The following is a 23,384-nucleotide window of genomic DNA, read 5'->3' as shown; positions in this document are numbered from 1 at the left end:
GTGGCCGTAATGACCGCCACAGCGCGGCGCGTGCTTCCTTACGAAAAGTTTCAGTGGGTTAACTTAAAAGCTGGATGCTATGAAATTTGTGTGGATATATTGAAAGGGACACGTATAATCTATAGCGATACAACTATATGTGTTATTTTTATTTCGTATGTAATTTAATCGAAACGAAGATTCGTATTTAAAAAAAATATATAATCACTAAACATTTTGGAGCCACTACAATGATAAGGAGGGAGATATAACCAAAAATCTGGCAGCTCAGTAGACATAACAACTAAACATTTAAACCGATGCAAATTAATATTTCGCTCCTCTTTTAAACGGTTAACGTTTTATTTAATCGCTTAAACTTGTAACTTGTACCGAATGAGAAGTGGCTCACTCAATGAAAGCTTAACGAACTGAAATTAATTACGAACACAAAATTACAAATACAAATATGCCTTTGTTTGGACAATGCACCCGTCTTAATTAGGAAATCGCTCGAATCGCACAAATATTAGAAATATTGGCGAAATTGGTTGGAAATCAACTAATAAACTTTTGTTCTTGTAATCTTATCGTACAAATATCGTGACATACTTAATACTGGAATATTAATCGGTGCAAATAAATATTGTTTTTGATACGGAAGAGGAATTGCTTGGGTGAAAAATTGTCGCAATTTCGATCGTAATAATTAATTTATTGTATTTCCGATAACAGGATAGGAGACCACTCACACGAGCATTTATAAAGTAAATATTAAGAATTTCAATCGAGGTTTTTGTTCGCTAATGTCATCATCATATATAATAATAATAACCTATACATATTTAAGTAAATATGTGTGTGTATATTTGTTGTTGAAATGAATTCACCAATTTTTTTGTAATTTTGTATGAGTAGGGTATCCTAGGTATCCTAGGACATAATTTACAAGGAGCAGAGGAAGTGTAAAATAATATTGGAGCAATTGGCTATTTGTTCACCGAAGTAAGTATAGGCTTCGATACCTTTTACTCACTGACCACACCCGGCGTTACTTAAACTAGTTGATTTCGGTGAAAGTCGTGCATGTGTCGATATTTCCGTTCACAGGCCTCGTCGCAGGCTTTTGGCAATTTGAAAAATATTGTTGTAATTATTATAACTCTAAGATATTCCATTTTAATTCTTTCTTTTATTTAAATCTTTTTAATAAAGACAAATTCTTTAGAAATTTAGTTTGAAAAAGTTAAATTGTAATTGTAAAACTATTGAATATAAATAGATATATAAAAGTAGGTACCCACCACTTGAACTGTACGAACCAATTTTAAATCGCTCTCCGATATTACTAGTAAAGTGTTGCATATCGATAAACAAACAATTTGAAACAATCGAATCTGTATTGGAAACAATCATGCGGTTATACCAACAGTGTAATTCTATGATTAGAGATAAAAACCATCTCAAACCCAGGCGCTACGTGAGCTTCGTCGGCTGAACCACTTGCGGTCGAAAACATTTTTTATACTTATTGAAATATTTCTTTGTGCATAGATATGTATCAATGAAACTGAACGGAAATTAAAAACTCACGTTTATTTAGCGCTCACTGGGCAGGATTTTTAGAGATTAACATAAGTATTAAATAATGTCAGTCTGATATTTGTGTTAGATAATAATTTTATTACGCCACAGCATTCGAAGCTATTTAATCAATTCTGAGTGAGTCATTTCCTTTGTGAAAACTTGCAGAAATATAAAGACGCGGATTATGGCAATCGGATATTATTAATTATACAAGTGATATTTTAAAATGATATTTACTAAAAATATGGGATATGTGCTCGAGGATTCATTTAATTCACCAAAAATCACTCAATAATTTAAAATTAAGGAGATAAGTGACATTAACTTGTGATCTTAATGGTTACATATTAGAAATAGGTCACTATAAAATAAATATTTAGATTATTTTGCAATTATTACCTAAATATCAGATTCTAGATCCAGTTTTGCTAAATGGGACAATCATATCAATTTTTGTGTTTTTTTCGTAATGAGTTCGTCACTATGTATTATGCAAAATGCTATAGTAAATTACATTAGTTTTTTATCATCAGATAATTGTTTGATAAACAATACCAAATTATACGATTTAGCTAATGAAATTTTCATTATACTACTTTATAGTTTATCGATGTTGAATAATTTTATTAAAATACGCAAATACAAAACTACCCATTAAATATTTATAGGTACTCACATCATGATCGGGCGCATAAGAGTAGACATGAAGCTTATCAATTCTTATCGTCCCCTGAAACGGATACAAAAGTGCACCCCTTGCTATTTCCATAGAAGTCCAAACGCTGACCGAAGCCTCCCGACCTCTAGCGCCTCCCGGCCTCAAAGCCAAGCTCAGCTCTTGGGGGATCAGTACTAGAGTCTCCATCTTACTGGCACATATCCCGAAATCTATCCAGTCCTCAAGCCCGTGTCATAAATGAATAATCACCGGGAATGCGGCCGCTCGCCTTCATCACAATTAATGAGCATAAATAATTTATTGGGAAGATGAGGCCTTATCGATGTCACGGTGATGGATCGTCCTTTAAAACGTCGCGATAAATTACACAGCCCTACACTGATTTCGGTAAGGTTCGTTCAACTCCGATATTGTTGCACGATACCGATGGGGCGGTCGCGAGATAGGATGCGCGCGCGATCTTGTCTGAACGAGCACTGAAGGAAGCGCTAACATTGACCTTAGGCACGGCCGTGATCGCGTTTACAGTTCATTTTTTGTTCGATAAAAAGGAGAGGAGTAAAGCCCTACAGAGGCCGTTGCGAGCGGTTCGAGGCAATTGGGATCTTCGGCGTTCGTGTTAGAGGCTATTCGAGCGTTTGATCGAGTTTGTAAGACGTTAAGTGAGGTGCCCCCTCCATAGGCGGCACCTGCCGACTCGTGCGCCGCCCGACACAGCGCCAGAGCCTTCGCTCCGCGCACCTGATCCCAACGTATTTTTTAATGCTACCTGTCCGTTTTTTATTTTCGCATCTGCCCTAATGATTTTTGATAACGTGTCGAGGTTCTATTTGTGTCTTCGTATATATTTGTGGGTTTTCAATTGTGTTACACTAACTAATGGGATGGATGGAATAGATATTGCACCCCAAAGGTTTTCGCGGAGTAATTTCATATTCTAATATTTTTATAGAATTATGTAATTAGTAATTTAAAATGTATAACGTCACGCATTGCCGTATGCTCCCTTAAGAAATATCGCTAAGTTAAAATTATGAATTGTGATAAAGAAATTAATTAGGGGCCTCCCCTGCAGCCACTTCTATAAACGATGACCACAACCTTAAACCTTCACGAAAGAATCAATAAGTGAGAGTTACACCGTATACGTCACTACGAAGATCAAGTAAAACAAAAAGTTCCAATACAATCTTCGGTTTTCTCTTTTATTGTAATTATGTTATCCGAACGGGTATCTCTAGATAGTAGGTACGTATTGAAATTCAACTCACTGAATAATATCTCTCGGATTAATTATTGGCCTTACTTAAAACTGATTCATCAGGAGGTACTTGTCGGATTGCGGTTAGGCGCCAGGTGTGTTAGGTCATCGACATTCTGCATCATACACCTATCATGCACTCATTCAATAACGGACCTTATGTGATTTTATTACAGGCTATTTTCTATTGAACGAGATGATCTTCGGGTACGGGACAGCATATCTTAGTTAAGTTTTAATTAATTCAGTGTATATCTCGTGATTAATTTTCCATTCCTAATTTTTTATTATTTATATTTAAACTAATAGTTAATAGTTACAATGATATTATACAACTATTAGGATGTGTAACTGATTTCATTACATTTTATTATTTTACGAAATTACTAAGCAAGTTGCTCTAGTCTACTAAAAGGTCCTTTCTAAATAACAGAACCTGCAATAAAATGAAATCCACCAGATTGAATTACATTATTAAATATTTCTTTATATGCGATTTTCATATGAAAGAGAGATATAAAAACCAACAGTCAAGTCGATACCTAGGTTATAATAATGCTACAGCGCACTCTCCGGTCAACATTCGAGACAGATTTATGTCAGCCCAAAATAAGCAATTGACAGATGTACATGATTGTGTGTTATTTAAAAATGTGTTCATAAATCACGTGAGGAGCTTATGGGCGGAGTTTGGGCGGGGCGTGGTCAGTGCGCGGCCGCCCCAGCTCGCGCGCACTGTGCATTACCGGATTGTATTGTTTGGAAGTTTTTACTCGCGATTGGCTGGACATGCGCGTTGATGAGCTTTGTTCCAATTCTGAATTAAGATGATACCAATATGCTTCAATATTGGTATGTGTTCTATTTATATATAATTATTAAATTTGCTTATGTAACAGAGTTCAAGAGAGAGTGTGATCCATCTCTTAAAAGTATCAAACTTATGACTAGGACGTTAGGAAGCGCTTATCTAGGCTATTAGAGGTAACTTTTCACGAAAAAGCTTAAACCTAAGCATTCATAAATATTTATGTAAAATCATTGACGTTGATTGAATCGCACATACACACACACATCGACATACTCTAGGACGGGCCCTGAATGTAGACAACAATACCAACGAACACGTGTCGATATTTCACTGACAGACTTCAAAGACCCGAAGGCGGAGAAAGTTAATGGCAGCTACTGTTCTACTTCTAGGGAGTCGATATCTAATACAAAAACTTTATAGAAATTTAAATCTCATCAGTACCACTTCAATTGGTTTGAAGCTTTTTATAAATATTGAAGGCGCGAAAAAACATTACTCCCACCATTCGGAAAAGAACAAACCATCTTGTTCTCCATAGCTTTAATTGTTACTGACAGCAACGAGTCTGAGTAATTACTCCCTTTGACATAATGCCCTTGGCCTAAAAGCTACTGATTATAGGGAAGATGTCAAGTATATTTTCGGTCAATCGAGGGCTTCGCGTGTTCGTGTTTACCTGTCGAAGCTCTTGGTAGTTCACGGGAAAACATATTTAAGTACAAAGAAAAGAAATCGTAAGCCCTTTTAACGCGTTATATCCCGCGCTGGATCGACACTAAGCACGAGTAATCGGATTTCATTCTCGATACCGAGCAAGCTGTGTCTTTTACGAACGTCTAAAACGCTTGGAAATCTAATGGGGCATCCACACGCTGGCTGTTTGTCACAAACACCGCAAACAGCAAACGAAGTCCCAAACACCAACCACAATCACCCAACACAAACAGCCATCCACATGCTTGGCGAACGTTCATAACATTCCGAATCGGCAAACATGGCGGACGACGAGCATGTGGCAGCTATTACTTTCGGGTTGACATATTTTTATTATAAATTAAAGCAAGAGAAAGAAAAAAGGAAAAAGAGAAGAAAGCAAAGACGATGGTGGATGATTAAAATACATAGAAATCGTACAAGGTACTGCTTTAGACCTATTATTTGGGCTTTAATTGAAAAAGTGTAGCAAGTAAATACGTCCGCCTCCCGCAAGCTCGCGCGCATACTGATCGCTGCCAAACGTGTGGATACGTAGCAAACTGTTTGCCAAACATCCTTTGATCTGACAAGATAAACCGACACCGATGCCGAACACTGCCCAACACAAACACAAACAGGCAAACAACGACAAACACCCATCCACACGTCCGTGTCTGCTGTTTGCTGTTGGCTGTTTGCCATTGTTTGTCAAGCGTGTGGATGGGGCTTGAGCACATGTTGAGTTTTCACATTTTTGCTAGCTAGTGATTTACACGTTGCTGTCATAGGCATAGTCTGCCTTATCTTTATGTCTGCCTTTTAAAGTCGTGTAGAAATAATATTAGAAAACAGTCAGATGAAACAGATTTAATATGAATAAATAATGTAATCATTACATCTATTACATCTCTGGCTCGTTCATAAACTGCCTTATGTCATCATTTAATTTCAAGTCAATTTGAGCGAACGATCTAAATCCTCTATCCTCCGTCGTCAGTATTGTTTACTTTTGAATGTTTGGGTCGGAATTAATGTCACATTCGACATTAGATTTTCTTTGGGCTTAAATATTCAATGTATCAATTTGCCGCTTAAATGAGTTAAGAACGACCACAAGTGCGACAAATTATACAAATTTGCAAAGAAGTAGAAGATACCTACTACTCTTTTTCTTCTTCTGATAAGTTTGTTCAAAAGAATGAGGTGATATGTGAGTTATGTAACCTAGAAGTAGTTAAGTTACATCTATATATATTTTAAATAAGCCAAGTTAATTTTTTGTTAGCGTTACAACCCCACTACCCCTAATTATATGTTAATTATAAGCTCATATTTTAAACGATTAAAGCCAGTTCATACCCAGCTTTAAAAAAGTAGTTTTATTTATCAAATATTTGAACATCTACTACAACCACTATCACGGAACTTAACTTGTGTAATGGCTTAATTTTTTTAATACTTAGTAATACACATTACGCATACCTTATTTATTTGAATAAAATTATTCTTTCAATACACAAAGTGGCGAAGAAAGAGAGTGAGTCTGGTACACAATCCCCAAATCAAGTCTGGCAGACACCGAATTAAGCTGCGCACGCGAGTCAGATAATGACAGAAACTGCTCCATGATTTTGTGCCATTGCAAAGTAAGTATTCCTGTATTAATCGCAGCACAGCCTCCAGTTCCCTTAAGTGAACCGATTATCCGCTCCATGAAAGGAGTAGTATTTCCGAGCTAGTGAAATATATAGCTACGTCAATATAGATATTAAGCATTTGAAATATTATGTAAACTGCGTCTTACAACTATACAACTGTACTTAAATAATAAAATTATTATAAGTTACGACACTAAACAACAATACGGGCCAAACATCAGAACACTTAGCATGAAAAATCTCCAGTCCAGACGGAGGCGGTGTTTAATGAATTTATAATTTGCGGCCATCGACAATTATACTCAGTGATAGAACATGTAGGCGAGCGGAGCGGGAGCGACATCGACGTTCACAGAGTACAAATAATTTAACTTTTATTGATGATAGATAACAGTAAAACATAATTTATTATTTAGATTGGATGCAACTGACATCTGACGCAGACACGACATTGCCCTCAAAATAGCTTTTCCAATTTTTTATATAAAATATTATTTAAAGCACTAAAGGTGCTTTACAATATATATATTTAATAACATGTTAAGGTGTTACTAATAATAAAAATAATTAAATAATATTATTTATTTTCATTACTATAATTCTTCCCGTCGCCATCCACGCAATGCCCTTCAGACTGGGTGCATCGCCGCAGGACAAAACCGACAACTCATTGAGAGCGATCGTTATGGTTTTTTATAATAGCCATTTTCGTTTTTATGCTCCTTTGATTTGTTGAAACTGTTGCTAATTATATGAAATAATAAGACAAATCATTTACTCTTAATTCTGGCAAACTCTTAAATTATTATATATTAAAATCCAATTGAAAATCATATTCACTTGTTTTTCGATATTTTTTTTAATTATAGCCAATTATAAAGTGAAACAGTGAATTAAATGAAAGCTTATAGAATAGTTTAACTGTTCACCGTTAAACTCAGATCAGTGGTTAACAAACAGCAGCAAAAAAACTCGCGTGTCTAAAAAACGATTATCGGCTGCAATCTAAAAAGAATTGCCTCCGGAAACGGAATGAGAAACGGCCATTTAACAATAAGTTGATGACTACTGTTGGCTTCGGAATTCCAAATTGGCAAATGGAGGTTTCGTATGCTAAACTTAAACGCTCCCTTTAAATAAAGTGTTCCTAATTGTTACCCGAATATTTCCGAAAGTGGCATTTTTCTTTTGTAATCGGTCGGATTCGATTTGATAAATATTAGTGTGGATAATGATATAACTACAGGGATTTGAATATCTTTATTTTATCGAATTTTGATAAAACGTGCACCAGCCGTAAAATTCCATTTTTCATGGGGCTATCGTTACTGTTATACTCACTAAACGTAATGTATTCTGAAAATTTCAATACACCACAATATCTTATATATATATATATATATCGTATATCTTATACCACAATACAACACAACTTTGAAGGCGCGAGCTACAGGATAATGCGAGAAACGAATCGAGTGTCGAGCGCCATCTTCACTTGGAGAAGCAAAACAATTTAAAAATTTGACTTCCAAACACAAGTGGATGTAGTTTGTGTAAGCCACGCTCACCTGATAAGATACATTAAGCCCTGTCTTCCTGTATTTATCGCAATCTAAAGACCATTCATAAACAGCAATTAAAGATTGGTCCAAATGTTAAAAGACAAACAATTTGTTTTTTGCATGTACGTTTCATTGTGATAAAAAAATGGAATAGCATGACAGAAGCAATATTATTTTTTTCCATCGAAGATGCTACGAAGATGATATGTTAGGTCTTACATAAATAATATAATACATACATAATAATTTCGGTTATCGTATAAGAAAAGGTAGTTGTTATTTCTAAAATAATGGGCTTATAATGTGATTCTTCGTGAATGGGCTACGAATGAATGGTTTCTGATGTCTCGGGCCCAAATTTGAGTTTTTTTTTTATAAATAAACTCTGACGACATCTCACAAGTACAGCGTCCTAAAGTTCAGTTCAGTTGCGATTGGGTTTTCCTTCTGGCTCGAAAATAGCGTTTAACTATTGATCGGACGTTGTGCTTTATTAATAACGTATAAATATTTGTATAATGAATGATCCTTATCGCAAAGTCCACGAGTTCTCGTAGCGATAAAGCGGACAGATGCAAAGAGATCCGCAGAGATAGGCCGCTAACAATTAACAATGAGACATTATACTTACCGGCCATACCTTCGATAATTACTACCAGAGACGTATTCATGAAAGTGAATTCTAATCTAAGCACACAATAGCCTTATTATTCTAAATATAGTTAATTATTTTGCTCATTAGCTCAGAAATCATACTTCAGATTTTGAAACAAGTAGGAATTCGCCTAACATTGTATAAGAATACATGTAATTAAAAATACAATACAAATTACATAAATTAAATAAACAGTAGCAATGAATATTATTTAGTTTTAATAACGTTTATACAAAATATAGATAATAATTCTTAAAGTTCAACCCTGTTTTCAAAAGCTTCGTCGTTTTGCTGCTCGTCTTAAATAATGGTGACTTATATTAGTGTTCTAATTGGTATGTTCCCTCTGAACGTTATGGCCACATATTTATATTAAATACTATTTGAGTCATTTACATAAACATCCTTTTTAAATTAAAACCAACTTTTACTTTATTATATACAACGATAATATTATTAGACTTGGAGGAAAAACGGATGACCTAACCTGACTACCTAACGGACAGGAAGGTAAAATTGTCAATAGGGCGAATTCTTTGGTATTTTTTACTACACCTTCTGCTCTGGAATACTGGAAAGGCAGGGACATCACGCCCAGGTGAATGACGACGATGTGAAACTCCTCCTTCTCCTCAAAGGCACATGCACTAAATATTGATTAAAGGACAAAGCTTTCCTTAAACCAGGTGAAATGTTGAGGCGAGCGTAAAAATAATAATATTACTCACTAGCCATAATTATATTTTATAGGCTACATTGTAACTCATGTAATATGAGTAATATTATTATACTTACTTGTGACTCTGAAAATATCCCAAATATCTTTAGCAAGACGTAGGAATAGCAATTCTACGCCTTGCTACAAATAGAAAGATCCTGGTCCAGACAGCATACCTAATTAAATTCTTAAAACAGTAAAAACACTGTCCTAGCTATCCTTTCTCATCTCTTCAATAAAATTCGTAAAATCATCAGTCATTCCAGAATCTATTCAATATCCACGGGAAAGCAAATTGAATACCTAGAACAGTACTTTTTGGTACCTAGGACAAACAATTTCACGAACGCACAACATAGGAAAAAAGATTTTAAGAAGAATAATTAACGGGTGAAAATGTTATTTCATACATTTATAAATAAGTTATGAAAGACAAGAAAATCGAAATTATTCAATTCGTGCATACCACCTGTCTCAACGTATAGATTTCGATGGATTGGAAGTTTATGGAATGCGGGAGTTGCAGGAGCTGGAAATAGTGATGAAAGTGAGTCTATACAAAGACGTGTTCAATTTACAAAGTTTGTTGGAGATTCTATTTCTTCAGGAGGATTCATATATTTTCCTCAATATCACCATCGAGAGTTGTTTTTACATCAAATTACAATTACTGTATAATTTCAAAATCAAGTTGAAATGCAACTGAGAGCAGTATTTGTACTGAATTGTATCTCACTGTTGGAGAAGATGTTTCTGTGTAATCTATTTGATAATGATGGGATCACGTTAAGCACAAAGTCTAGACTTATAGATTCAATATTCAAGAGTCTATCTTGTTACATATTTTCATTTCGTTATTTGTTAATTTTATAATTGTGATTGGATATACCCCCTTATTTCATCAATCAATAAATCAAAATACGTTTATTCAATTTAGATGCATCTTAGGTCATGCTTATGAATGTCAAAAACGTTTACAAAATTCCCGAAAGAGCAAGACTTACGCCATCCATTCGCAAAACTACCAGGAGACCTTGTTCTGAGAAGAACGGGCAAGAAAATCAGCAAGTTTTACCCTCCCTCTCTACATAACAATTATTCAATGGAAAATATCATAAACCACAACGTCATTAAAGTTACATAAGTAAAAAAAAAATCTGTTCTGTGATTTACCACCATCATAAAGCCAGTTGTTCATGGTAAGATGCATTGAAGTAGCTGAATCTATATTGAACCCATAATCACATTTTGTTGTTGCTACATAACCTGAATCTTTATTATTGTCTTGTTATGCTTACTTTTATTTTGTAATTTTTACTTAATATGTGCTCATATTTGTTGCAAATAAAACATCTCGGGCCTCTGTTTGGGATTAGCTGAGACTGCTTTGAGTTATTGTGCTTCGTCTACAGTACTGTAGTATTAGAATAAATTGATTTTACTTCATAGAGTTATTTTGTCTTTATTGAGTCAGAAAATTACTATTTGGTTTGTAGGATTCCGGCAAACCAGCCAACAAAATGTTCCCAGCCATTCATCATCAACATTAAAGTTGATGTTTCTCAACTTGTGAGCGGAAGACATTATGTTATCAACATTTATTCCAAACTATCACTCATTTCTAATGGTGTAATTAAGTCCTTTAAATTGAGCTGAGATTGGTGAGAAACGTGGATAGAGCTAGAAGGCCTCGTGTCCCAGGAATCAGGATATACTGTAGACCAAATTTTTGTTTTGTATTGTGTTACATTTAAAACTGCATAACAATCCACCAAAATGCAGGTAAATTATTGATTATTTTCCTATCTCGCACGTCTTCATTATTATTTTTTATCATTAAGAGTTAATACTGGCTTAAATAAAATTTAGATAAAATGTTATCCTTGATTCCGGTTGCGATGTATACGTTTCTTCAAATATAATCAATAAAAATTTATTAAGCGATTACAATCATATATGTCAATAATTTGCCTTAATTATATATAAGTTGTAAATACACTATAGTATAATATACACTATATTTCTTAATTTTCACTATAAATTGAAATAATATACATATAAATATTTGCATTTGTTGTAAGGTTTTTTAGTGTAGTGTTGGCCTAGTGGTTTCAACGATATTCAATTAATAGGTTCGATTCCAGGCATTTAAACTCGTTCGTACGAAGGAATTAAATTGCGGGGAAACCTGCATGCCTATTAGAAATGATCACGGAACTTTTACAGAAATCTGCGGGCCAGACCTAAATAGTTGTAGCGCCATTGGTAGCATCAAAGTTTTTTTATTATCAAGTATCAATTAAGTATTTTTTATATCTACGGCAAAGATAATCCCTATTATAAAGCTTTATAGTAAGTACTAAGTTCAATTATAGCGGAAATCTTTAATTTATAACCGATGATTTAAATATAGCGATAAGATAAAACACAGTTTAACTTCTCCACTTTTATGAAAAAAAGCCCCAGTAGCTTACGGTCACTTCTGGGATATACGGGCTTTGGAATTCTTATAAATAACTATAATTGTAGAAATAAAAGACTGAACTACTCGTCACTTAGTTGTGTTAATGTGAACGTCGACAGAATGTATTTGAAGTGGTTATTTATTTACGGTTGTGTAACGAAAATTGGCGCACAAATACATGGTCCCGTTTCCATACCGAGGGACTCGTTTGATCAGGGACTGTACGAATCAGTGTTAGATGAGGAACAATGCCAGAAGGAAATTGACTATATGAAGTTAGAGGATCAGTGGCTACTTTTGAGGTGTAAGTACAAAACGCATATAACAAATAAAATGTAATATTATTTCTTTAAAAATGACTAATTGTATGGTAGGTAATCATACAGACTCTAGCACATTTCTGTCTCGTGGATAATATCTGGTCTCTCCCGTGGTTCATATATATGTGGAACAATAGAAAGCTGTTCACGACGAATGTATAAAATAATTTATACATTTATAAACGAAAAGTCAAATTAAAACCGGTTAAATAAGAAATTGTGTAAACATATATATAAAAGAAGAAAGAGAAAATAAGATTTGAAATAAAATGCTGTGAGTATTACATTTACGCACATGCGCTATCTTGTTTTTGGATTATAAATAATTGAGATTATTAGTTTCGACTAGTTTTTGTTTGACATATTATATTTATGACCTTTTTACCTATCATTTTAACTTTTGTTCACCGTGACAATAATATATAAATAATATTATATATAATAGGTATTTATCGGCTTTCCTTATAATTAAAGTACAATTATAATAAAATATATAACTAGGTTGTAGTGAACTTTGGGGATAATTGTGAAAGTTTTTCATCTAAAGTTTAAAACATAGAACATAGGACGTTTACATATCAGTGTAACCTAAATTGTTTTTAAAATACATAAACTCTCGTTTAAAAAGTGAAATTTCTACCACTGTGACTTGGTATTATTTCATTAGAGGTCCTAGGTACAGCGGTTTTCGGTTTACTGTGACTCAGTGTTAGACAAATTAGCGGAATCGCCTTTATCAACGTAATCTGCAATCAATACAGAAATATTTAGACTGCGCTCGGAGAACCTTTTTAATTAAGTCATTATTTCCGATAATTGTAAAATCCAGTGATTAGATTATAATTGTAAATTAATCATATTTATTAGATCTTAGTGGCTTTCCGCATTCGACTTATAGCGGTGCGGTGTCACGAATGTGAAAATATTTATTGAATGGAAAAGTATTGTGGCAAAATGAGTTTCGTATATTGCATAGCAGCCGTAGTAATTGTTAGCTCAGTGAGAAACGTGAAAGCGCAATTGGGCGCTCCAGACGGAGTCCCCAATGTATTTGACAAAGATTTGTACGAATCTGTGCTAAACTCCGATTTGTGCCGATCTCAAATAACTCATATGAAGTTCGAAAACCAAGTTTTATTGTTAAGATGTGAGTCCATTCATAAGTTATATGCCATTCTTATGCCGTTATCGACAAACGGAGGGTTTCGATTTGACGTGTATTTTTTTGCTTAAATTAATTGTCTCTTTCGATAACCCTTAATCTTTTCTTTCAGTTTTCGATCTCGGTTTTCGAGCGCCGACGGGTATTATGGACAATGTGAATACGAATGACTTCGGGGATTATTTCAAATGCCTAGAGCTAAACGCAGATTCACAAGATCCTCCGATCAAGGGAAAGTACTGCGCCGTTACGGTGCCTTTGAATCAAGACCTTCGACTGCCCTTTTTGGATGGCCAATTCAACGGACGAGATCTTTTGTCTGACCAAATCAGAAGGAAGGGAATGGATCCAGAAGTGGTGTTCAAAGCGATAGAGCAACGTTCAGACGACTCGTAAGATTTAGCTTAAGACATTGATATACAAAAAACCCAAGATGCACACTCAACGTCAAAAAAACGTCCTCAAAAAATGAGCGCAACATTCTAAATTGTGCGCTCATTTCAAATAGTCTCGCGTCTAGAAGTGGAGTCGATGTTATTTATTTGTGTTTTTTTTTATAAATAAATTTATGTACTCTTGAACTTTTTTGTGTGTAGTTTTTGACAAATATATTTACGCTATATAAAGTGTGGGTCAGGAGGTAGCCAATTTAACATTTTTTTTTAATTTAAAGAAAAAACTTTTTAACCGGATTAAAGTTATGTATTATTATAAATTTACAACTATTTAACATCCAACACCTTTTGTCTTCAGTCACCGTGACCACTCACGCTGTAAAGCACCCGAAAAGTCGGATAAATTTAAAATTATGTTAAATAGTTGTAAATAAAAAAGTCAAGTTCGACTCCACTCAATACCTTGTCCTAACGACTACGGTCGGTCGTAAAATTTTATTGTTTTAAGTACGTATACACTGCGTTGTAATAACAACTTTAAGCAATTCGCGTAAGGTTGATTTTGCAATAATATATGCTTGTAACATATACTGTTATGGACAGAAATAGTGTTTCGGGACACTTTCGAGCGTTACTTTTATATGAGACTGTGCATCTTGGGTTTTTTGTATATCAATGGCTTAAGATCATTTATTTAAAAGATTAATTATAAAATACTTATTTGTAAGAATTAGGATAGAACAACTCACTAACGTGGCTTAATTGCAGTACCGGTGAATTGTTAATAATAAATAATTTAGGTATCTCTTCGTCGTCGCTAAGCGGCGATGGATATGAATATCAAAAAAAGTACAATATCTTTATAGTTTTTAAAACCATCATTAAATATTATATAATAAAACTGATATTTAAAAGTCATAAAAGACAAGATTATCATGTTATATTACTCATGGATCATCATTTTTTCTTTTACGGATACTTTCTACTCTTCATAAAATTCGACGGACTTTATCTGCAGGCAATGATACTAAAACTTCTGAAAAATATATTTAAAAAAAAATACTCGGTGCTAACGAGGAATGGAGTCTAAGTTTTCATTCAGTGCTTTACCCTACGCGTTTGCTACTGCCTTTGCAAATTCAGAAGTGAAACTGTCTGCATCTTATAACTATGTATTTCGACATCCTTTGAATGGCTTTTCTTTTCAACAGGAACGCTGGAGGAATATTCGATGACTTAACGTTCAGATTTGGCATTTGTATGCCGCAGACGTGTAGGACGGATCAATGGGTGTCGGAGGTGTTCGCCAACGTCAGCGCTATTGGGTTCAAATACGAAGAAGAGTTTTGCCGTCTGCCTGACGACAGGCCTTGGGTGGCCGCCGACTACGTGGCAATGTAAGCTTCGACATTAACAAGTCCACTCGAAGGGAAATCGCTTCATCCGTTCTTGTCATCCGTCGTTCTAGAACGTTCAGTCCGGCATCGAGAAGTTTTTTTTCCTCCGTTCCTTTTCCTAAAACGCCGTTACAGAAAGCTTCATCACCAAAGGGGTGTATAACCAATTCTAAAAACGCCTGTAAACAGGTTTCTCGAAAGCTAACCCAGGTGACTGCACTTACTCTGAAACAGTAAAAAAATGTTTCATCCTTCAGATAACGTAACTCTTAAAATTATCATAAATCAGATTTCTGTTTGCCAAAAACGTCTCTAAGCCGTTCCCTGCCAATCCGTACATATATAACTATATTCAATAGATCGTATCTATGTCTGACTGTGTATATCCACAACTCACAAAGCACTTTATATGCTTTATTGCAGCAACAAGAATAATAATAATGGTCTTTCATTTACAGAGTAATATTTTCAACATTGGTAGCTTTAACAGTTGCGAGTACGTGTTACGACCTCCACTGCACCTTTACTCTTAAAAAAGGTAAATTTATATATCTAAACCTATTATTATCGGTAAATAAGCGAGTTTTATTGTGATTCATAGTGAGAGGGTGTAATACAAGGATTCTTTCTAGACGCACTTAAAATGTCCTGAAAGTCCTGGAAATTGGTCCAAAAGTACTTGCTTTTTAAGCTAGAACGGATAATGCCTAAGCCTCTAGATTACCTCATCCGTGTCCGGCGAAGACTTCCCAAAAGAGTGCAATTAACTCATTACTCAAAAAACGAATAACATTGATGTCGTCATTACTTTTCGATTATATTATCTTAGTGAAATAAATAATCTTTCTTTCTTTTTCTTAACTCCTCGTTGGAGTGGGTCTTTGGACTTAAGAGAGACTTCTTGTTTCAAATAAGTTCTTACGCAGGTTGGTCATCGTTAACGTTATACACTAATGATAATATGGAGTTGATACGTTTATCAAATCGTAATCTATAAATTCAGTTCATTTGAACCGATCGTCGTCTCGTAAACAATGGAAACACGTGTTCCGTTTGGGATTTAATATTATCTTAATTATTTGCTTTTAATCGGCGACGTATCAATTAATCGTCCGATGATACAATTTTACAAAGCGATATCGCACGTCTGAATTTAGGGGCTATTTTTCTTATATTAAAGCGTCGAAATTTAGTTTTCAATTTAATTAACCGTTTTGCCGTATTATGTCCGGCGACCGGACAATATCAAATTTATTTTTAGTTGGTTTTTGATCGATTCCGGGCTAAAAGAGGAGCAACTCGATGTCCTAATTCAACTCAAACAGATTTGGTAAAAAATATAATGAATACAATACAACAATATTTGATTCACAATTAATTTCGCGTCGTTCCAGACAAGAAGCAAATCAGTCCTCTGTTGAGCTCTTTCTCCGTCTACACGAACACGCGTCGGCTGACGACGTTCTCCTCGAACGCCAACACCCTGGACTGCTTGGACGGGATCCGGGCGATCTCAATGATGTGGGTCATCTTGGGCCACACCTTCTCCATGTACAACACGTTCATGAATCTCCTGGAGGTCATTGACGTGAGTGACGGCATATTCGTAGATAAAGAGTCGATAGTTTTTTCCAATATTCAAATTACCTTTTACACATCAATGTTAAATTCCTACAACCGTCAATCGTGGTGCGTACACGGGTTGTGATAAAGATCACACGTGGTTTACAGTTCCTCGTCTCCACTCCGGCCACCTTCGTGCAGTCCGGGGTCTTCGCCGTCGACACCTTTTTGACGATGACTGGAATTCTTCTGATCTACACGTCCGTCGGAAAGATGACTACGAGTAAGTTTTGTGAACGGGTTTAGGGGTCGCTCAATATCGGGAAGCTTAAGACTAAACGATCGTAATATCGGGGTTTGGGATATTTAGCACACGCTTAAACGAATGCCTAACGCTATGAAATAATATCGTCGTAATATTTTCAGAGTCACTTTTGAAATCGCTTCACGTGTTCTACATCAATCGTATCATGCGTCTGTTCCCTCTGTTGGGCGCCATCGTGCTCCTGGAGGCTTCCGTCTTTCACAGAATAGCTGACGGCCCCTACTGGTTGACGGTGGCAAGAAACGTCGAGAGATGTAGGAACTGGTGGTGGAGCACCATTCTATACGTCCAGAACTACGTAAATCCTAATGATATCGTAAGTTACTCGATATATTATATTTTTCAAAATAATACGATTAGACTAAAACTGTTTGCCTTCCGTTGAGAACTTTACGACACCCTCAATGACGCCAGCATCAAACTATGAAATACTCAAGCGATCGGGACGCGAGCCCCGAATGGCCTACGACACAGGCGAGTTAAAACGCAGTAAACCGAGGATTTAAACATATCCTCGGTCTACCGGTTAATTAGAGATTGGGCGAGATAGCGGTCGGCAATTACTGTAAGGAGTGATTTAAGTAGGTACTATTTTGCTACTGGTACTCGACTATTTCAGTGATCATAGAAGTGTGATAAAGGTACTCTACGTACACAATACCACATCGTTGCTAACTTTTTTACATCGATAAATAACTATTTCGAATTATTGTGAAGACCCAAGGGCAATTCAAGAACTCGATAGGAGTTCCTCTAATTTATGCTTTCATTGTTGTAATCGCTATTGCGATTCTGTAACTCACTTTTCGAACTCACACAGCGGTTTTCGCAGCGCCGGTCGCACTCAAATCAGTCATTTTACGATTTGGCATTCTGATAAACAATAAACTACAAGCTCCCCTCCTTATCAGAATATTATCGCCCTAACCGTGTAGAGTTATTACATTTCTGTTTTAACTTTTAAGTGTTTGTAATAATCCACTTCGTGAACGTCATAATTCAAAATGACTTTCAGTGCATCCAGCACTCCTGGTATCTGGCAATCGACATGCAGCTGCACATCATCTCTCCACTGATTCTGGTCTGGGTATACTCCGGCAGACGCAGACTGGCGTGGGCTGGCCTCTCGGGCGGCATCCTGGCCGTTCTGGTGGCCTCGACGGTCTTCAACTTCATGTTCGACTTGCCCTCCAGTAACGCGAGTCTCGTGTGAGTTGATTCTTCGATACGATGAAATACGTCGTAACTTTTAGCGTAAGGTATAATAAATATTGGAATATGTTTTTTTATTTTAGCCGTTTAGGAGAACAGGCGGACTACATGCAGAAATTCTACCAAAATACGTTGACGAGAGGTGCGCCATTTTTCTTCGGAATGGCTGCGGGCTACCTGCTCGTCCTCACAAAGGGAAAGAAGATAAAATTGCCATTGGTGAGACCAAAGCAAGAAAATAAAAAAGTTTAAACCGAGTTTTTCTGTTTTCTATGTCTATAAATTTGTTATCGAAATAAATTTTCTAAATAATTGTAATAATCTGATTTTATGGTTGATTTACAGGCCTTCGTGCTCGTGGCTTGGATAATCGCGCTGTCGATGTTCTCCACCGTCTTCTATATGACATACGAGGTGATGCAGTTGGAATGGAGAAACCAGCTCGCCGACAACTTGTACAACTCCTTTGCCAGGCCGATTTGGGCGATAGCGCTGTGCTGGCTCGTCTTCGCTTGCGTTCACGGCTATGGAGGTATGTGCTTCTGTAACTTTTAGTAGAGAAAGTTATAATGAACTTGACAATAATTGATAATTAAATTGGTAGTTGACGTTAACAAATCACACAATTCAATCAATCTCGGCTTCGTCTATAAGAGTAGCAGTACAAAAGAAAAAGAAATAATAATGGCTTCAAAAATTTCTTCAAATTGAAGGTCCCATCAACTGGACGCTGTGCCTGCCGATGTGGAAGATCCCGGCTCGGATCTCCTACGCCATGTACCTCTTCCACTACTCCTTCATGTTCATCGCAGCCAGCATGCAGATTAGGCCTCTGTACTTCACCGTAGCTCAGTCGGTAAGGACGCGATCGGCTATCACAATTTCGAGATTTTTTAAGCTGTGTAAATAGATATTTAGAGCAGTGTTGGCCTAGTGGCTTCAGCGTGCGACTCTCATATCTGAGGTCGTAGGTTCGATCCCCGGCTGTGCACCAATGTGACTATCTTTCTTTGTGCGCATTTAACATTTGCTCAAACGGTGAAGGAAATCATCGTGAGGAAACCGACATGTCTTAGACCCAAAAAGTCGACGGCGTGTGTCAGGCACTGGAGGCTGATGACCTACTTGCCTATTAGATTTTAAAAATGATCATGAAACAGATTAAGAAATCTGAGGCCAAGACTTAAAGAGGTTGTAGCGCCACTGATTTATTTATTTTTTAAATAGATATTTAGAGTTTCTCCGTTCTTCTCCTTTCAGCTTTTCGATTTCCTCGGCCACTTGTTTTTGACCACTCTGACGGCGTTCATAGTGACGGTGTTGATCGACTCGCCGTTCTCCACTTTGACCAAACTGCTCTTAAGCGGAGGTGAGTTCAAAATATCCTCCGATGAGCAAACTCTTTATTAAAAATTAATCGTGAGTCGCAAAACTGAAAACGATATTAATAAAATCACTGATGTAGCTAATTATAGTAAATAATGTAAAAGCTTTTGTCTGCTTTATTGAGACTTTAATTATATTAGCTTAACTGTGTTTGGAAACAATTAATAATAATACTTTAATATTCAGGACAGAAACGACCTCGACGACCTCCACCGGAAGTCAAAGCGTCCGTCGAAGGACAACCCGAAAACGGCAACACGAGAATATAATTCAATCAAATCGATTAGTTTATTGTTTCTACGTCAATTAATTTTCATAATTTTATTCCTAATACGATTTGAATTCATTCGAAGTAATTTCTCGATTCTGAGCTTACACAACGATGACCATACCTTACCTATTGTTATCGAAAAATAAGAACATCATCGCAGATATCTAATTAATGTAATACTTCAAAATTATAAATGTTTCAATTAGAATACTAATTTGTAAACATATATACCTATATTATATGTGTACGATTAGAAAACCTGAGGCGTAATGATATGATGCGTACATTTATATTATATTATTTATAGATTACGTGACATTTAGGTTTAAGAATAACTTTATTTCTCATAAGAATTGCATACAAAATTCACTTACTGAGAAACACATATTTAAAACTAAGATTAAAAATTAGAAATTAGAGCGCACAGATGTAGGTACATATATAAAATAACAAAACAGAACAGCACCAAAAATGTGGGTAGACATAATAAACTTGATCAGTCAACCAAGCAAAACACGGATGTACGAATTTGAGTTTTTACTAGATGTGGCATTGATGGCATAGTCTGATATAACAAGTTTACATTGATTATTTTAATTTTTTTCCATAACACTATTTTATTTTTAGTTTATTCCTATATTTATATATTTAGGGCATGTACAAGGTTTATAAAACATTTTTACAGACTAAAATCACTTTTAGGCAGATTTTGGTCAATATCAAATACAATTCTTTAACACCGTGAGGAGTGTTAGTTTAAAGTTCTTTAGACATTAAACATTTCAAGTGTTATCGCATTCCTGTCAATATATATATATACATATTATATTTTAATCACTTATTTGTATGTAATTAATGTGTAAGTTTTTAGAAGCTTTTTAAATCGGGCATAATTTTGTTCCGCTTTTATAACTGATGGTAACTTATTATAAATTGTACCACCCTCATACTCCAAACTTCTTTTGCCATAGTTAGTTCTAGGAGGGCGGGTCACCAAGTAACTAGCACGTCTTAAGTTAATATTTATTGTAAGAAATATCACATGTTTATTTATCTTTAGGGCAATCTCAATAATGTACATATTATATTTAAGGTACGATTAAGTCTATTTGTAATTAAACAATTCAAAATAAAAACTTTATTTTTTTAAATACCAATTATAATAACGAAATTCACCGAAAATAGTGTAGTTCACAGATGAACAAGGACTAAAATTTAAAAATCTTTAAATAACCAATACTGATGACAAACGAATATTACCGCCATCTGTAGTCGTTATAGACAACTTATCTTAAGCAAAGCGAAACGTATAGCTTTGATAGCGTATAGCTTTGATACACTGTCACTAGATGACTCTATTACAAAATTTTATTCAATTGTAATGATGATATTACATCCTGAAAGCCACTAATAACAAAATAAGTATTTGTATTCAAGTTTACATGGTTTGATCTCACTGTAGAATTGCTCTTTACTCCTGAATTAAATTAATAAAATTAAGAAAATAAGTCTTCATAGCGATAACAATAATTAGTTATTACTTATTATCAAAATGTTCTATTAAGTACTTACCTATTCAAGTATAATTGATTATGATGGTCAAATTCGGTATATATGTAGGAATAATTAAGAAATTAACAAAGAGAAAGGAAAAAAGGGAAATGTTATCGTCGACTAAGATTCGAATATTAGAAATAAGAGTACAGTCAAAATCTATAATAACGCCATCGAAGAGACTACTCATATTTGGTCGTAAAACTGATAGTCATAACAGCCGATGACGTTGTTATTAAGAATCTAATGCGGACGTATTATTGAATGTGTGATTTTCACAATATTTATTGCACATGAAAATTATAATTAAAAAGCCATTACGTAATACGTACATATAATTATATTTTTTCTACATTTAAGAAATTTTGTTATTTTTATCTATATGAATTCAGCCGGGACTTTTGATTTTGGTCAATATAACCAGTATGTTGTTCTAAAAGATGTCGTCGTAAACGGTTTTGACTGTAGATACAAATTCCTTTAAAGACGCACGCCACACAATGATAAAAGAATATTATGCGTTATGTAATTTTAAATTAGTGGCAAGTAGAGAGGGGCAGATTAGTTGACTCTTGTTTATTTACACGTGACACATGACAAGAAGTACGGCAGTATTATCGTTACTGTAAATGTATTCATTTACTTATGAAAACTAAATACTAGGTTTTGTAAAAGTAAGTTTTGTTAAGAGTGCATCTATGATGTTATTCGTCGGTTTCAGTTAATTAAGTTACTGAGACATCGGCCTTCCTTATTCTTGAAAATATCATACTTATACAGAGCTCTTGAGTTTTGTTTTTGTTTTGCCTCTATAGGTAGAAAAAGCACACACACCCAAGTACAATGGACATACTACATCAACGGCAGCGCTCTAAGCAAAGTTAATCACATTCGTGACCTGGCGGTACCTTGTACAGTAAACTTCCGCTTACATATTGATAGCTTTACCAGGAAAGGCATCAAAACTCTGGGTTCGTCTTACGCAACTGCATAGAAATCCAGCACTATAATTGCTGTATACAATGCTCCTGTGCAAAATAGTTTGGAAAACTGTAGTGTCAGGTGGAATCCCCACTATGAGGTCAAAAGAAAAAGCATGGGGTCGTGCAAAAGAGTTTTCTTCGGCACTTGTTTCATAAAGAGCACTTTAAAAAAAATTCCATCGAATAGCAATCGTCTAAGCACTACGACTTAAAGTCACTTCATCGTCGTAGGGATCTTCTGTATTCAAAAAGGGGATAGGGTTTTATGGTCCACCCAACCGAATGGCTAGAGTTTGCTCCAGGGCCCGAACGATCTTAATATTTTTTGGGACAGCTAATCCGATTACAGGTTAGGCATTCTATTGTCACTCTCACAGGTTCCTTTGATATATTTTGTTATTTTTATCTATGTAAATTTTTTAATTACATAATATTATAAGCATATTGTTTGTGCACACATCGGTTCTAGTTTGTGTTACTTGTTTCTTTCCTTCTTTTTTCTTATGTGTGGCCTTGTTGGTCCGGCTATAAATAAACAAATAAAAATGCTGTCAAATTATATCTCTTCAAGCCCTCTAATTCACTCCACACCTTTTACAATGCAAAAGTAGATCGGTCAAGTATGAACCGTCATTTTATTACTGTGGCTGTGGTACATAGACATGCCTCTAGGATTGTTATCTTTCAGGTGGCCACTAATCGACTATTTCTGATAAGATAAAACGATGAATGAATAAATAGAA

At 35.2% G+C, this 23,384-nt stretch overlaps 2 protein-coding genes across 3 annotated transcripts in view; one reads left to right on the top strand and one right to left on the bottom strand.

The window, feature by feature from the left end:
- LOC125051238 (zinc finger protein 177-like) overlaps positions 1 to 2,741 on the bottom strand; it is a 31,924-nt gene extending 29,183 nt beyond the window's left edge. The window contains exon 1 of the mRNA XM_047651452.1: positions 2,243 to 2,741. Within this exon, the coding sequence (XP_047507408.1) occupies positions 2,243 to 2,431 (189 nt within the window). The 5' untranslated portion in view covers positions 2,432 to 2,741. The remainder of the gene's footprint in view (positions 1 to 2,242) is intronic.
- Positions 2,742 to 12,084: 9,343 nt separating this feature from the next.
- Positions 12,085 to 21,188, top strand: LOC125051237 (nose resistant to fluoxetine protein 6-like). 2 transcript variants are annotated; one of them, XM_047651451.1, is made up of 13 exons: positions 12,085 to 12,377; positions 13,668 to 13,947; positions 15,162 to 15,347; positions 15,806 to 15,885; positions 16,742 to 16,935; positions 17,079 to 17,193; positions 17,337 to 17,551; positions 18,251 to 18,444; positions 18,531 to 18,666; positions 18,793 to 18,979; positions 19,161 to 19,303; positions 19,708 to 19,816; positions 20,020 to 21,188. In XM_047651451.1, the coding sequence occupies exons 1-13, from the start codon at positions 12,194 to 12,196 to the stop codon at positions 20,100 to 20,102; spliced, it is 2,106 nt and encodes a 701-aa protein (XP_047507407.1). In that variant the 5' UTR covers positions 12,085 to 12,193; the 3' UTR covers positions 20,103 to 21,188. The 2 variants fall into 2 exon arrangements, with proteins under 2 accessions (XP_047507407.1, XP_047507406.1); XM_047651450.1 differs by lacking the exon at positions 12,085 to 12,377 and adding an exon at positions 13,285 to 13,540.
- Positions 21,189 to 23,384: the final 2,196 nt, after the last annotated feature.

The sequence above is a fragment of the Pieris napi genome, chromosome 7 (assembly GCF_905475465.1).
Source record: "Pieris napi chromosome 7, ilPieNapi1.2, whole genome shotgun sequence".
Classification (NCBI taxonomy): Eukaryota; Metazoa; Arthropoda; class Insecta; order Lepidoptera; family Pieridae; genus Pieris; species Pieris napi.
Note: the sequence above shows the minus strand (reverse complement) of the source record. Positions and strands in the feature narration are given on the sequence as shown.

Excerpts from the sequence above, each read along its gene's own strand:
- LOC125051237 (XM_047651450.1), top strand. The coding sequence starts at position 13,327 with ATGGAAAAGTATTGTGGCAAAATGAGTTTCGTATATTGCATAGCAGCC. Across the intron at positions 13,541-13,667 it reads CCAAGTTTTATTGTTAAGAT|TTTTCGATCTCGGTTTTCGA; the intron begins GTGAGTCCATTC and ends CTTTTCTTTCAG. Across the intron at positions 18,445-18,530 it reads TCCAGTAACGCGAGTCTCGT|CCGTTTAGGAGAACAGGCGG; the intron begins GTGAGTTGATTC and ends TTTTTATTTTAG.